This window comes from Solanum verrucosum, unplaced genomic scaffold (genome assembly GCF_900185275.1).
Source record: "Solanum verrucosum unplaced genomic scaffold, falcon-dt-bn FXZP01000257.1, whole genome shotgun sequence".
Classification (NCBI taxonomy): Eukaryota; Viridiplantae; Streptophyta; class Magnoliopsida; order Solanales; family Solanaceae; genus Solanum; species Solanum verrucosum.
The window spans coordinates 3,358,771-3,374,186 of NW_026020539.1; the positions used below are offsets into that span (position 1 = coordinate 3,358,771).

At 34.2% G+C, this 15,416-nt stretch overlaps 1 protein-coding gene across 1 annotated transcript; it reads left to right on the forward strand.

Annotated features, from left to right (window-relative positions):
• The first annotated feature begins 2,250 nt into the window (after positions 1–2,250).
• LOC125809909 (uncharacterized) lies at positions 2,251–2,889 on the forward strand. Its single transcript, XM_049489452.1, has one exon. It carries the CDS (start codon positions 2,251–2,253, stop codon positions 2,887–2,889), a length of 639 nt encoding a protein of 212 aa, XP_049345409.1.
• The last annotated feature ends 12,527 nt before the right edge of the window (positions 2,890–15,416 follow it).

Consider the following 15,416-nt stretch of genomic DNA (forward strand, 5'->3'; position numbering starts at 1 on the left):
ATTTGGATGTCTTGCCTAATGATTGAGAAGTCTATTTGAAGTTTTGAAATTGGTATGTGACCTAATTGTTTGTATTAATCAAAGTGATGGCATCCTATTTTGATTTTTTTTAAGATGAGATTTAATGTTTGCTCGAGGACGAACAAAAGTTTAAGTGTGGGGTGTTGATGTGAGGCCAAAATACATATTTTTAATCATTATTTACCTCACATTTATTATTTATATTTATTTATTTGAGCGTAAATTTTATGGATTGTGCTAAATAGTATATTTTATTTGAAGGAATAAATTGACATAAAATTAAAGAAATTTGAAGCTAAAACAAATTAAAGAAGAAAAGTTGAAGAACAAAATCAAACAGATAACTTAATAGATTAAATTTAATAAAATAATATATTTATACATATGAGCAGTAAGCGAATTGCAATTGCCTACTGCTGCCACGTGTCAGCAGCTGGAGGGCTCTTAATTTTGAGGCGGCAAACGGTTCCAGCAACACGAAATAAAAAGACGGAAAACCCAATTTGATTTCCTAAGTCTTGAAGTCAATTATTTTATTTAGGGTTTCTATATCTATAAATAGTATATGAAAAATTATTTTTTGGGGGGAAGAATCAAGAAACAATACACAATATAAATTTTATTCTAGCTTAGGAACTTTGGAAGAGTCGCCATAGAGACCGGAGAATTGTGGTTTACTCTTTCTTCTCCTTTATTATTTATTTGTATTCGTGATTAGTAAAAGATAATTTAGCTATTGTTCTTGAATTTTTATGATTAACACAAGCATATTTATTTTAATAAATTTTAATTATTTTTTTGATATAATGAGTAGCTAAATTTCATAACTAGGGTTGTGGGAATCATGATGAATTATTAAAGTAAATTTATGTACAAAGTGATTCTTGAATGATTTTTATGCATGTATTGTTAATCCTTTCGTTTAGAAGTCTTTTTAACGGTGACCAACATTAGAACCCACCTCGTTCCTACATGCCGGACCAAGGAAGTAATGAATGAGAAAAGGATTAAACATCAGAGATTTAGTGGATGCTATCGAATTTTCTAATGTCAATTGGTGCGAGGGTAAAAACTAAGGCATACATTGATGTGATGTTTAATCTGAAGTAAAGGTAAGAGTTAGTAAAGTATACACTCGTAGCCGGACCAAGGTGCGTAGTGAAATTCCCTATTTGGAGGACCAATTACTTAGGGATACCTAACTTACCAACCTTGCATGCTAAAAATTGAAATAGATCACTAGTACAATATTCTTGCTATTTTATGACATCATTGGGAACACATTTCTAGTTATTTCTAATAATCTGGATATAAATAAATATTTAATTCAAAGCTATTTTTATTCTTTTTATTTTTGTTTCAATTTAAATCCCCCCATTTTTAAATAATAACTAGCGAGTTAAATATTTGTTGTTGACAATATTCTTCCATATTCTCTGTGGGATCGACCCCGACTCATAGTTGGGTAAATATATTGCATACGATCATTTATATTTCTTTTCAAGAAGTATATTTGGACGTTATCAGGAAGGCGTATTGAGAATTAAGGGGCTGGTGTGTGCCCTGTGTTGATGATTTGACTCATACTATTCTTGCAGAGGCTCATAGTTCGAGGTATTCTATACATCCTGGTGCAACCAAGATGTATTGTGATCTAAAACAACATTATTGGTGGAGTAAAATGAAGCGTGACATTTTTTATTTTGTTGCCCAATGCCCGAACTGTCAGTGGGTAAAGTACGAGCATCAGAGGCTTGGGGGGACACTTCAGAGAATGCCCATTCTTGAATGGAAGTGGGAAAGAATTGCAATGGATTTTGTGGTTGGTCTTCCAAGGATATTGAGTAAGTTTGATTCTATTTGGGTAATTGTTGAAAGGTTAACTAAGCTTGCTCACATTATTCTGGTGAAGATGACTTACAATGCAGAGAAGTTAGTCAAACTCTATATCTGTTAGATTGTTCGATTGTATGGAGTTCCAATCTCCATCATATCAGATAGAGGTACACAATTTACTTCTAACTTTTGGAGGACCTTGCAAGATGAATTAGGTACTAGATTGGATCTTAGTACCGCATTCCACCATCAAACCAATGGGCAGTCTGAGCGAACAATTCAAGTACTGGAGGATATGTTTTGTGCGTGCGTGATAGATTTTGGTGGTCATTGGGATCAGTTCTTACCCTTGGCAGAGTTCTTGTACAACAATAGCTATCACTAAGTATTGATATGGCCCCATTTGAGGCATTGTATGGGAGAAGATGTAGGTCTCCCATTGGTTGGTTTGATGAATTTGAGGAGAGACCTTGGGGTACCAATCTTTTGAGTGAATCGTTAGAGAAAGTGAAATTCATACCGAAGAAGCTTCTAGCAGCTCAGAGAAGGCAGAAGGAGTATGCAGATCGGAAGGTCAGGGACTTGAAGTTTATGGAGGGTGAGCAAGTCCTGCTGAAGGGTTCACCCATGAAGGGTGTGATGCGGTTTGGTAAGCGAGGTAAGCTTAGTCCGAGGTACATTGGGCCATTTGAATTTCTTAAGCGTGTGGGGGAGGTGGCCTATGAATTGGCCTTGCCTCCAATCTTGTCGGGAGCGCACCTGGTATTTCATGTGTCTATGCTGAAAAAACACCATGGTGATGGAAACTACATTATTCGTTGGGATTCAGTCCTGCTCGATGAGAATCTATCTTATGAGGAGGAGTCTATAGCTATTCTAGATAGGGAGGTCCGCAAGTTGAGGTCAAAGGAGATTGCATCTATCAAGGTTCAGTGGAAGAATCAGCCAGCTGAAGAGTTCACTTGGGAGAGTGAGGTTGATATGCATGAAAGTTATCCACAGCTTTTTATCGATTCAGGTACCCTTCGTTAACCTCACCTTCTTTTTAATCGTTCAAGAACGAACGATGGGTACATTGGTATCTGATGTAACGATCCATTTGGTCGTTTTGAGCACTATAGCTTTTTATTTCATAAAATACTTTCCGATAGATTCTAAATGGGTATTTTGGACTATTCGTAACTACAATTATGAAATTAGTAGGGTAGTTTTAATAATTAATTTAGTTGGTGGTTACAGAAGATAAAATTAAAATTAATAGAGGGTCACTTTCACCACTCTTATAATTAGTCATATAATAATTAGGGTAAAAATAATCTGTAGAAGAAAAGAAAAGAACGAAAGAGGAGAATAACATAAAGCAGCATGAACGAAAGAAGAACGTGAATGACTTAGACTTCAGGTAAATCATCCGCCAAAAAATTGTATTAGGAATATTGGTATGAATTATAGTATTATCGTTAGTATTATAATTTTGGGGGGGAAATCAAATTGTGGGTGTTAGAAAATTGGACGTCATTAGATTGGAAACTGGAAAAGTGGTTAACATTAGTAAAAATTGATGGAAACTTTGTTTGGTAGTCCATGTGAATTCTTGAAAAAGAATTTCCTAATGGCTAACTTCAGTGGTATGATGGCAATGGTTAAAGGGTACGAAAATTGAGGTGTTAAATTTATATATGTGAATGTGGGTACAACTAATGACTAATATAATTAGGAATTTTAGTTTCTAATTGAGGCCAATGATTTGATATTGTTGTTGGAATATTGTATAGAAGTGTACTCATGGAATCTGGGTGTCGTCAGGCGTATGATTGAGGTTTGGCTGCCACTGGTTTCATAACCAGTGGCTTCAAACGTTTAATAATAATATTCTATTCTCATATTATAAATTATATTTCGACATATTGAGATAGCTAATTAAATATAAGGTGTATTATATTAATTGAATACCATTAAGGTTATGCAAATTGGAAGAATTAAGTCTTACCCTTAGGTTTGAACTTTGTGAGATTGATTATAGAGTTAGGTGAATTTTTAGGTCTAGGTTAGACATACAATAATATGAGTGTTTATAGACTCGTTAACTTACAAATTATGCATATATATTTGATAGATTGGAAAGGTACGGAGACTTTGAGGAAAGGAAAAGTATTGGAGAAGTAGCTTGCTTGACTTCGGTTCTTCAGTGAAGGTAGATCACGGTTTATTCTATTTGATAGATAGACTCTTAATAGTGATTGATATGCAGTGAGTGATATTGTGAAGTTCTCTATGTACTTGATTGTGTGGTTGTGTGGCTTGGTTGTGTGGTTTGTGATTGGTCTGAAATTCTGAGACCGTGAAATTTATAATCTTGAACCCTCTCTATCGAAGTGATGCCTTGAATAAAGAAGGCTTGATGAAATATTGTTAATGAAGTGAAAAGTGGTGATAATAAATGATACATTAACGATATATTGGATCGGATGCCACGAGCCGTCATGATATTATTTGATCGGATGCCACGAGCCGGCATGATATTATTGGATCGAGTGTCATGTTCCAATACGGTAATATTAAAGGAAAACATATATATAACGTAATGTACTCAATCTCAAAGAACTCAATTGCCAAAATGGCTTGGTTTGGAGGCATGAGTCCTCATGTGTGATCTTGATATTGTTGACTGATTATGTACTTACTTTAGTGTTGTTGTCACTGGTTCATGTTGTTTGTTGCTTGCCACCTGCTAAGTGTCATAGTTGATTTTATATTATTATTCATTACATATTAGTTTCTATTTTGGGTTGGCCGATGATACCTACTCAGTACATGATCCCTGTACTGACCCCTACATGTATTTTCTTCGTTTCCTTTTGTGGAGTACAACAAGTATACCATCGACTTCGACTCGCCCTTAGTTCTAGCCAATCTCCTGCTCATCATATTTCAGGGTGAGCTACTCCTTCTAGCTCATGCTGGATTCTCTCGGTCATGGCATGATGTCTTTAAATTTCGGATATAGACCATCTTATTTACTTATTTTGGTGTCTTTAATACTCTTAGACTTGGTATTTTGAAAATAGATGTCCTTGATGTGATGAATTTTAGGTTTTAGGTATAATATGTAATAGACTTTAGAGGTTTCTTTATTTGATTGGTTACTTTAAAAAGTTTTGAGTTTCCGCGTTATTGTTGTTATTCGTGGTTGAACAATTGATATAATTTGAGGTTGAATTTGTTGGTTCGTTCACTTAGGAGGTTAAGTGTGGGTGCCACTCATGACTAGTTTTGGGTCGTGACAAGGTGTTTTGATATACTTTTCTTGATTCTTATATCTTTCGGACATTTATGAGGAAAAAAATAATATTTTTGTTATTTTTCGGACAGTTACGAAAAAGAGTTAAGTTTTGTTCATTTTTTTGTTTCGATATTCTACGGCCATTGGTGCAGTTTCAGAATTTTTTGAGCTGTTTTGATGCACTTTTCTTGATTTTTATATCTTTCGGAAATTTATGAGAAAAATTAATTTTCTTTAGGATAGTTACAAAAAAAAGTATGATGTTCATTTTTTCATTCCGACATTCTAAGGTCATTGGTAAAAATTGAGAACTTTTTGAGGTATTTTGATATACTTTTCTTGATTTTTATATCTTTCAGACATTTACAAGGAAAAATTAAAAAAATTGCTATTTTTTGGACAGTTGCGAAAAAGATTAAAGTTTTGTTCAATTTTTCGTTTCGATATTCTAAGGTCATTGGTGCACTTTGAGCATTTTTTGTGGTGTTTTGATGTACTTTTCTTGATATTTATATCATTTGGACATTTACGAGGAAAAAATAATTTTTTGTTGTTTTCAGACAGTACGAAAAAGAGTAAAGTTTTGTTCATTCTTTTGTTTTGATATTCTTAGGTCATTGGTGAAGTTTGAAATTTTTTTGAGGTGTTTTGATGTACTTTTCTTGATTTTTATATCTTTCGGACATTTATGAGGAAAAATGAATTTTTTTGTTATTTTTCAGACAGTTACGAAAAAGAGTAAAGTTTTGTTCATTTTCTTGTTTCGATATTCTAATATCATTGGTGCAGTTTGAAATTTTTTTGAGGTGTTTTCATGTACTTTTCTTGATTTTTATATCTTTCGAATATTTACGAGGAAAATAAATTTTATTGTTATTTTTCAAACACGTATGAAAAAAAGTAAAGTTTTGTTCATTTTTTCGTTTCGATATTTTTAGGTCATTGCTGTAGTTTGAAAATTTTTTGAGGTATTTTGATGTACTTTTCTTGATTTTTATATCTTTCATACATTTACGAGGAAAAAGTAATTTTTTTGTTAATTTTCTGACAATTATAAAAAACTGTAAAGTTTTGTTCATTTTTTCGTTTTGATATTCTAAGGTCATTGATCTAGTTTGATAATTTTTTGAGGTGTTTTGATGTACTTTTCTTAACTTTTATACCTTTTGGACATTTATGAAGAAAGAAAAAAAAATTGTTATTTTTCGGACAGTTACAAAAAAAGAGTAAAGTTTTGTTCATTTTTTTCGTTTCGATATTCGGTCATTAGTGCAGTTTAAGAATTTTTTGAGGTGTTAAGATGTACTTTTCTTGATTTTTATATCTTTCGGACAATTACGAGGAAAAAATAAATTTTTTGTTATTTTCTGGACAGTTCCAAGAAAGGGCAAAGTTTTGTTTCATTTTTTCATTTCGATATTCTAAGGTCATTGGTGCAGCTTGAGAATTTTTCATGTGTTTTGATGTATTTTTCTTGATAGTTATATCTTTCCGACATTTACAAGGAAATACTAAATTTTTAGTTATTTTTCGGATAGTTACAAAAAAGAGTAAAGTTTTGTTCATTTTTTCGTTTTGATATTCTAAGGTCATTGGTGTAATTTGAGAATTTTTTGAGGTGTTTTGATGTACTATTCTTGATTTTTATATCGTTCGGACATTTACGAGGAAAAAATATTTTTTTTAATTCTTCGGACAGTTACAAAAAAAGAGTAGAGTTTTGTTCATATTTTCGTTTCGATATTCTAATATCATTGGTGCAGTTTGAGAATTTTTTGAGGTATTTTGATGTATTTTTCTTTATTTTTATATCTTTCAAACATTTACGAGGAAAAAATGTATTTTTTGTTATTTTTCGGACAGTTACTAAAAAGAGTAAATTTTCGTTCTTTTTTCGTTTCGATATTCTAAGGTCATTGGTGCAGTTTGATAATTTTGTGAGGTGTTTTATTGTACTTTTCTTGACTTTTATATCTTTCAAACATTTATGAGGAAAAATTATTTTTTTGTTATTTTTCAAAGAGTTACGAAAAATTGTAAAGTTTTGTTTATTTTTTCGTTTCGATATTCTAAGGTCATTGGTGCACTTCGAGAATTTTTTTGAGGTGTTTTGATGTACTTTTCTTGATTTTTATATCTTTCGGATATTTACAAAGGAAAAATCAATTGTTTTGTTATTTTTCGGAAAATTACGAAAAAGAGTAAAGTTTTGTTCATTTTTTTCATTTCAATATTCAACTGTCATTCGTGCGGTTTGAGAATTCTATGAGGTATTTTGATGTATTTTTCTTGATTTTTAAATCTTTCGGACATTTACGGAGAATTTTTTTTTTGTTGTTTTTCCGACAGTTATGAAAAATAGTAACGTGTTGTTCATTTTTTCGTTTCGATATTCTAAGGTCATTGTTGCAGTCTGAAACTTTACTTTTTTCGTAACTGTCCAAAAAATTCATTTTTTTCTCATAAATGTTCGAAAGATATAAAAATCAAGAAAAATACATCAACACACCTTAAAAAATTCTCAAACTGCACCAATGACCTTAAAATATCGAAACGAAAGAATGAACAAAACTTTAATCTCTTTCGTAACTGTTTGGAAAATAACAATAAAAATAATTTTTCCTAGTAAATGTCTGAAAGATATAAAAATTAGGAAAAGTACATAAAAACACCTCAAAAATGTTCGAAAGATATAAAAATCAAGAAAAGTACATCAACACACCTTAAAAAAATTCTCAAACTGCATCAATGACCTTAGAATATTGAAACGAAAAAATGAACAAAACTTTTCTCTTTTTCGTAACTGTCCAAAAAATCAACTTTTCCTTGTAAATGTCTGAAAGATATAAAAATCAAGAAAAGTACATCAAAACATCGCAAAATTTCTCAAACTGCACAAATGACCTTGAAAATCAAAATGAAAAAATAAAAAAAACTTTACACTTTTTTTGTAACTGTAAAAAAAATAACAAAAAAATTAATTTTTCCTCGTAATTGTCCGAAAGATATAAAAACCAAGAAAAGTACATCAAAAAATTCTCAAATTCCACAAATGACCTTAGAATATCGAAACGAAAAAATTAAGAAAAACATTACTCTTTTACGTAACTGTTCGAAAAATAACAAAAAAATTATTTTTTCCTTGTAAATGTTCGAAAGATATAAAAATCAAGAAAATCACATAAATACACCTCAAAAATATCTCAAACTGGACCAATGACCTGAGAATATCGAAACGAAAAAATGAACAAAACTTTACTCTTTTTCGTAACTGTCTGAAAAATAACAATAAATTTATTTTTTCCTTGTAAATGTTCGAAAGACATAAAAATCAAGAAAAGTACATCAAATCACCTAAAAAAAACTCCAACTGCACCAATGACCTTAGAATATCGAAACGAAAAAATGAACAATACTTTACTCTTTTTGGTAATTTTTTGAAAAATAAAATAAAAATTTATTTTTCCTAGTAAATGTTCGAAATATATAAAAATCAAGAAAAGTACATGAAAACACCTCAAAAAATTCTCAAATTGACCAATGACCTTAGAATATTGAAACGAAAAAATGAACAAAACTTTATTCTTTTTCGCAATTGTCCGAAAAATAACAAAAAAAATATTTTTTCCTCGTAAATTTTCGAAAGATATAAAAATCAAGAAAAGTACATCAAACACCTTAAAAAAATTTCAAACTACACCAATCAGCTTGGAATATCCAAACGAAAAAATGAATAAAACTTTACTCTTTATCGTAACTGTCCAAGAAATAACAAAAAAAACATTTTTTCCTTGTAAATATCCGAAAGATATAAAAATCAAGAAAAGTACATAAAAACACCTCAAAAAAACTCTCAAACTTCACCAATGACCTTAGTATATCGAAACAAAAAACAGAAGAAAACTTTTTTCTTTTTCGTAACTGTCCGAAAAATAACAAAGAATTTAATTTTTCCTCGTAAATGTCCGAAAGATATAAAAAACAAGAAAAGTACATCAAAACAGCTCAAAAAATTCTCAAACTGCACTAATGACCTTTGAATATCGAAACGTGGAAATAAACAAAACTTTACTCGTTTTTATAACTGTCCGGAAAATAACAAAAAAATTAGTTTTTTCGCGTAGTCTGTAAGATATAAAAAACATGAAATGTATATCAAAACACCTCAAAAAATTCTCAAACAACACCAATGACCTTCGAATATCGAAATGAAAAAATAAATAAAACTTTACTCCTTTTCGTAACTGTATGAAAAGTTAAAAAGAAAAAAAAATTCCTCATAAATGTCCGAAAATCTAAAAATCAAGAAAAGTACATCAAAACACCTTCAAAAATTCTCAAACTTCACACCAATGACCTTAGAATATCGAAACGGAAAAATGAACAAAACTTTTCTCTTTTTTGTAGATGTCCAAAAAATAACAAAAAACCTTATATTTTTCTCGTAAATGTGTGTAAGATATCAAGAAATGTACATCAAAATACCTCAAAAATTCTCAAATTGCACCAATGACCTTAGAATATCGAAACGAAAAAATGAACGAAACTTTACTCTTTTTCGTAATTGTCCATAAAATAACAGGAAAAAAAATTCCTTGTAAATGTTCGAAAGATATAAAAATTGAGAAAAGTACATCAAAACACCTCGAAAAATTCTCAAACTGCACCAATGACCTTAGAATATCGAAACGAAAAATGAACAAAACATTACTCTTTTTCGTAACTGTCCAAAAAATAACAAAAAAAATAACTTTTCCTCGTAAATGTACGAAAGATATATAAAAATCAAGAAAAGTACATCAAAACAACTCAAAAATTTCTCAAACTTCGCCAATGACCTTCGAATATTGAAACGAAAAAATGAACAAAACTTTACTCTTTTATGTAACTGTTCGAAAAATATCAAAAAATTTTAATTTTTCTCGTAAATATCTGTAAGATATACAATACAAGAAATCTATATCAAAACACCTCAAAAAATTCTCAAACTGCACCAATGACTTAGAATATCGAAACGAAAAAATGAACAAAACTTTACTCCTTTTTGTAATTGTCCGAAAAATAACAAAACAAATAATTTTTCCTCGTAAATGTCTGAAAGATATAAAAAAAAAAAAAAATCTATCAAAACACCTCAAAAATTCTCAAACTGCACCAATGACCTTAGAATATCTAAACGAAAAAATGAACAAAACTTTACTCATTTTCGTAACTTTCCAAAAAGTAACAAAAAGTTTGATTCTTTCTTGTAAATGTCCGGAAGATATAAAAATCAAGAAAAGTACATTAAAACACCTCAAAAAATTCTAAAACTTCACCAATGACCTTAGACTATCGAAACGAAAAAATGAACAAAAATTTACTCTTATTCGTAACTGTTCGAAAAATAACCAAAAAAAATAATTTTTCCTCGTAAATGTCCGAAAGATATAAAAATCAAGAAAAGTACATCAAAACGCCTCTAAAAATTCTCAAACTTCACCAATGACCTTAGAATATCGAAATAAAAAAATAAACAAAACTTTACTCTTTTTCGTAACTTTCCGAAAAACAACAAAAAAATTAATTTTTCCTCGTAAATATCAGAATGATACAAAAATCAAGAAAAGTACATCAAAACACCTCAAAAAATTCTCAAACTGCACCAATGACCTTAGAATATCGAAATGAAAAAATGAACAAAACCTTACTCTTTTTCGTATTTGTCACGACCCAACCCACCGGGCCATTTGGGCACCTACTCTAGCGCCTAAGTAGGAGAACCCTCGATTCCCAAACAATTTAAGACATGCAGAAGATTAATAAAAATGGGAATAAAATAACATTTATGAAAAAAATTATAAAATAAGGAGTTTTGTCAACAATTCGAGTTAAGTCTTTTAAAGTAATTAACACCCTAGGGATCTAGTCTAAATAGGTACAAGAGCTTCTAAGATTTACAAGGCCTATAACATAATAACAGCTGACGCAGCTCCCACCACATGGAAGGAAAAATAGAAGCTGTTGGGGACTGTCTTCGTCTTCACCTATGAAACATCACTGACCCAACAACTAGACTATGCCAAAAGGCATAGCAAGAGTAGTATCAGTATAACCACACGTAACGTACTGGTAGTCATCATCGGTTAACCTGATGCCCACCACATAGTATAATAAATCGACTAGTAGGAAACATGCAATAAGACTGTTCATTCCTCCACCTTCATATCCTTATGCCCTTACCATTTCCGACAGCTTCAAAATATACTATTACTCTTGACTCTAACCCCTTAATCGCTCCAGTCTTGATAAATAACTTAAACATTCTTCCTCTTAGAGAGGTTCCGAATGTAACAACTACCACCCCGACCAATCACTCACAACATACCCTTATTTGAATACATACCACTTCTCTAAGTAACCCCTAGTAACACTTGGACCGTCGGTCTCTGTTTACCTTATCACATCCCAATTTGGGCCCCACCATTCACAGTTCATCCATTAACGAGATATACCCAATTTACCTTACGGCACAACCAACCCACATATATACATAGAATGCACTAATAGTCTTACAATCAAGTGTTGTATGATTATATGTGCCAAACGTGACACCTAATCCAATATATGTGTCAGAATGTGACACCCGATCCAATATATGTGTCGAAACGTGACATCCGATCCAATCAACACAACCACAATCACATTCACACTCATACTCATACAATCAAGTGTTGAATCATGGCATACATTTGTTTTTTCATACTCATTTCATTAGGTTTGATCAACGATGCTTCATCCACATACAAAAATGCATTACAATGAGCAATTACCAACATACATCACACAAACATGAAATCAAACCATCACCTAACCCTAGTTCATAGGATGAGACTACTTTGTACGACATATGTCTGATGTAACACTTAGGAATACATGTACAACAATCATTTTTTTCAGTGCACAAAACCCTATGCATTAATTCTACCATCAATTACCAATATACTACGCAGTGAATCATGAATTTACAACTACTTAATTAATAAACCTAGCCTACCAGGGCGCCAAGCAACACTATTGGATTATGACTAGAAATATGGTTTTTGGACCTCCTGACGGTGGATTTTACCGGAAATCCGCAAGATATCGACTTCCTTACTCTAGAGCTCTCTTTCTCATTCTTTCCCAAGCCTAGAGCAGCCTTTTAAGGGTTTCTGGGGTGATCCTCGCCTCTTTTTGGTGTTTTGGGAAAAAGGAGAAAATAAGGTTTCGCGTCATTTAAGTTTTGTCACTGACCTTTCCGCTCTAGCGCTCCCTAGCCCGCTGGAGCGTCGCCGTCCTAGCGGTACCTGTCCCACTCTATCGGGATGATAGGTCCAGTCCTCCTAACATTTTTCCTTTCCTAATTAACAACGGTTCGGGTCGTTACAATAGAAACCAATTTACCCCTCTTTCGTTCCCGAACGACAAGCGGAGAAGTGAGCACGAGCCATTTTGGAGTACTTTCAAATTAATGAAATCATCCATTACGGAACCACGAAGGATGGTGGTTTCCAACTTTTAAGCACGAAACGGGTTCTTTACACAAGGGACCGTTTAAGGAAATGATGCAACACACAAAGAAATGAACATGGCCCACCTGATAGCCTGCCTCGCCAGAGTGGCAAGGTTCCGGATGAGGTGGTGCCACGGTGGTGGGAACACTCCCATTGTAGTGGGATCGTAACCTAGTAAGTAGGGGCAAAGGAAAGTTTTCCCCCATTTCCTTCTAAACTCACCCTTAAAACTCCAAAAACACTCTCAATCGGTTCCCTCCGAACGTCAATTTACGGTAATAATCTTGTTCCTTATTTCTTTACTTTGATACTTACTTAACAACGATTGCATGATGCTAATTTTTTGATTAGAAAGGCCTTGGGGTAGTTATTCAAAATTATGAATATAGGTTGTTTGGTTTGCTAGAAACACGTAGCATGGACACTCCCCTTACGTTCACAACGTCTCTACAATGTTCTTAGTGTAAGGATTTCACGAAAATATGATCGAAATGTTTCTGAAATGGGTGGGGAAAGTTTAATAATTTCTTGGTATAAAACCCAGATTCAGGCACCATTTAGGGGTTATTTTGCTAGAATAACAACATATTTTGGTACTAGGGTACTTTATAGACTTTAATCTACTGAAATTCTATGAAAAATGAGGTTTTTGGGACGAAGGAATGCCATGATCGTGCCTGAGGTTAGTCCCAGATGAAGGCCACTCTGGCGGCCTTCATCCCGTTATGGAGGCCTCATTCATGCCGCTCTGGTGGGATTCCGCAAAGCAATGGCCTCATTGCCACTTAAAATAGAAAATTTTCTTTTTCCTTGACCATGTATTTCCCAATCCCATGGAATCGTAATGTGCACCTTTCATAAATTTTGGAGACTTTTTTACTATGGCTGCTTTTAACAAGGAAAATCTACCTTTAGTCCGGTTTCCCGATGCCACATGATGATTACTAGAACAATAATTTCTGTTGCAACAGGGGTTTTCACTTGCTGGGTCTAGAGGAGAAAGCACCTGCCTTTTATGCCCGTCTGATGGAGTTTGGTTGGGACCTACTGACAGAGGCTCCAACTGGGTGAGGGAGTTCTATGTTATCATTCCTACTATCCGCTGGGATGACTCTCACCCTACCATCCACATCCGGGGAGTTGACATCTCCCTCACTTCATAAATGATGTGCTCTAGGTGCCAGAGGTCCCCAACACGGAGTTCGATGCCAAGCTGAAAGAGATGGACTTGGGCTGGTTAAAAGATACACTGGTGGAGCCTGCGCGCCGGGACCGGGTATACTGTGCTACTACTGAGGGCATCACCAGCACTCACTGTTCATCGGATTATAACCGGTGGCTACACTTGGTTTCCAAGAGGATCCGCCCGTCGGGTAACCGCACCAATGTGACATTTCCCCGGGCATTGGTGGTGGCTTGTGCTATATAGGGAATCAAACTAAATGTGGGCGCGCAAATCATTTCAGAGTGGAAGGTGTTCTACCGGTGCAACAAGAAGGCATTCTTCCTGCCTGGACTCGTGACTGTGATGTGCAAGTGGGCGGGGGAGCCACTTTTGGAGACCGATGAGGTACTTCCCTTGGATCCCCCTTTTCACCCTCTTTTGATTGGGCAGGCTTCCATCTTCGAGAGTAAGAGGAGGAAGATGAATAGGACTAGTAGCAGTCAAGTAGCTGCTGAGGCGGATGACGAATGAGGGGAAGATGATGAGGTCGACAGTACTCTCCCTACCCAGTCCCTGCCCCCGTTATTCGGTGCTCGTGTGGAGGATGACCTGGAGGTCGGGAGGAGATTGAGAGGTTCTTACCCTAGTGCCTCCACTCCAGTTCCACCCACCACTGCCCTAGAGGTTGAGATGTTCCGTCGCCAGCTGCGGTTTGAGAGGAAGAAGGGTCTAGAAAGGGATCGTCTGGTGGACCGGATGTGGAAGACCCTAAAATCCCTGGTTGAGCGAGCATGGGTTGGTGAGACTGTCCTAGAGGACCCTGAGTCTGTAGTGACACTTCCCATTCTTGGGGTTTTTGATTTGGTTTTTCCCTTCCTCGCATGTAATGAACAAGTTCTATTTCTCTTTTGTTTTTCCTTATATTTTTGTAAGCACATGGATGTTGGTTCCTGCTGTTTTCGCAGCTAATAATTAAATTCTAGGCTTTATCACTTATGTTCTTTTACTGAGTACTGATAGGATTGAGGGAATTGTCCCATGTACGATTTGGGGTCCATATGTACGACTAGGGAAAAACAGGGGAGACAGGGCTGAGATTCTGTCTCGTTCTGTTCCGCTATGGAGGGAGAAATCTCGCTCTGGCGGCCTCGCCCTAGCAGGAATAATCCCGCCCCAGCGGTTGAGACGGAAGAGTACCCTAGACCAACAATTTTGTGGGGTTCTTACTGTTTTATAAAGTTTTTCATTGATTCTCATGTTATAACTAAGAATTTAGGGTAATCCTCTTAGCTAGAAGAGTCATTTCCTACCCCAAGTCAACCCAACGGCACATATGATACACTCAAATTACACCTCCCTAAACAAGTATAAGCGATCGTTGTCAAATAAAGAAGCCAACTTGTAGGTTGGGGTCAATCCCATGAGGAATATGGTCTAGACTTAAACTTAACTCACGATTACGTCCGTTTAGTCACACTATTTCCAAAAACAAGTAATTCAATCGGGGGGGGGGGGGGTGTAAAACAAATGTTGATTGTTGTCTAAGTAACAAGTGAGCAATATTCAAACTGAGAGT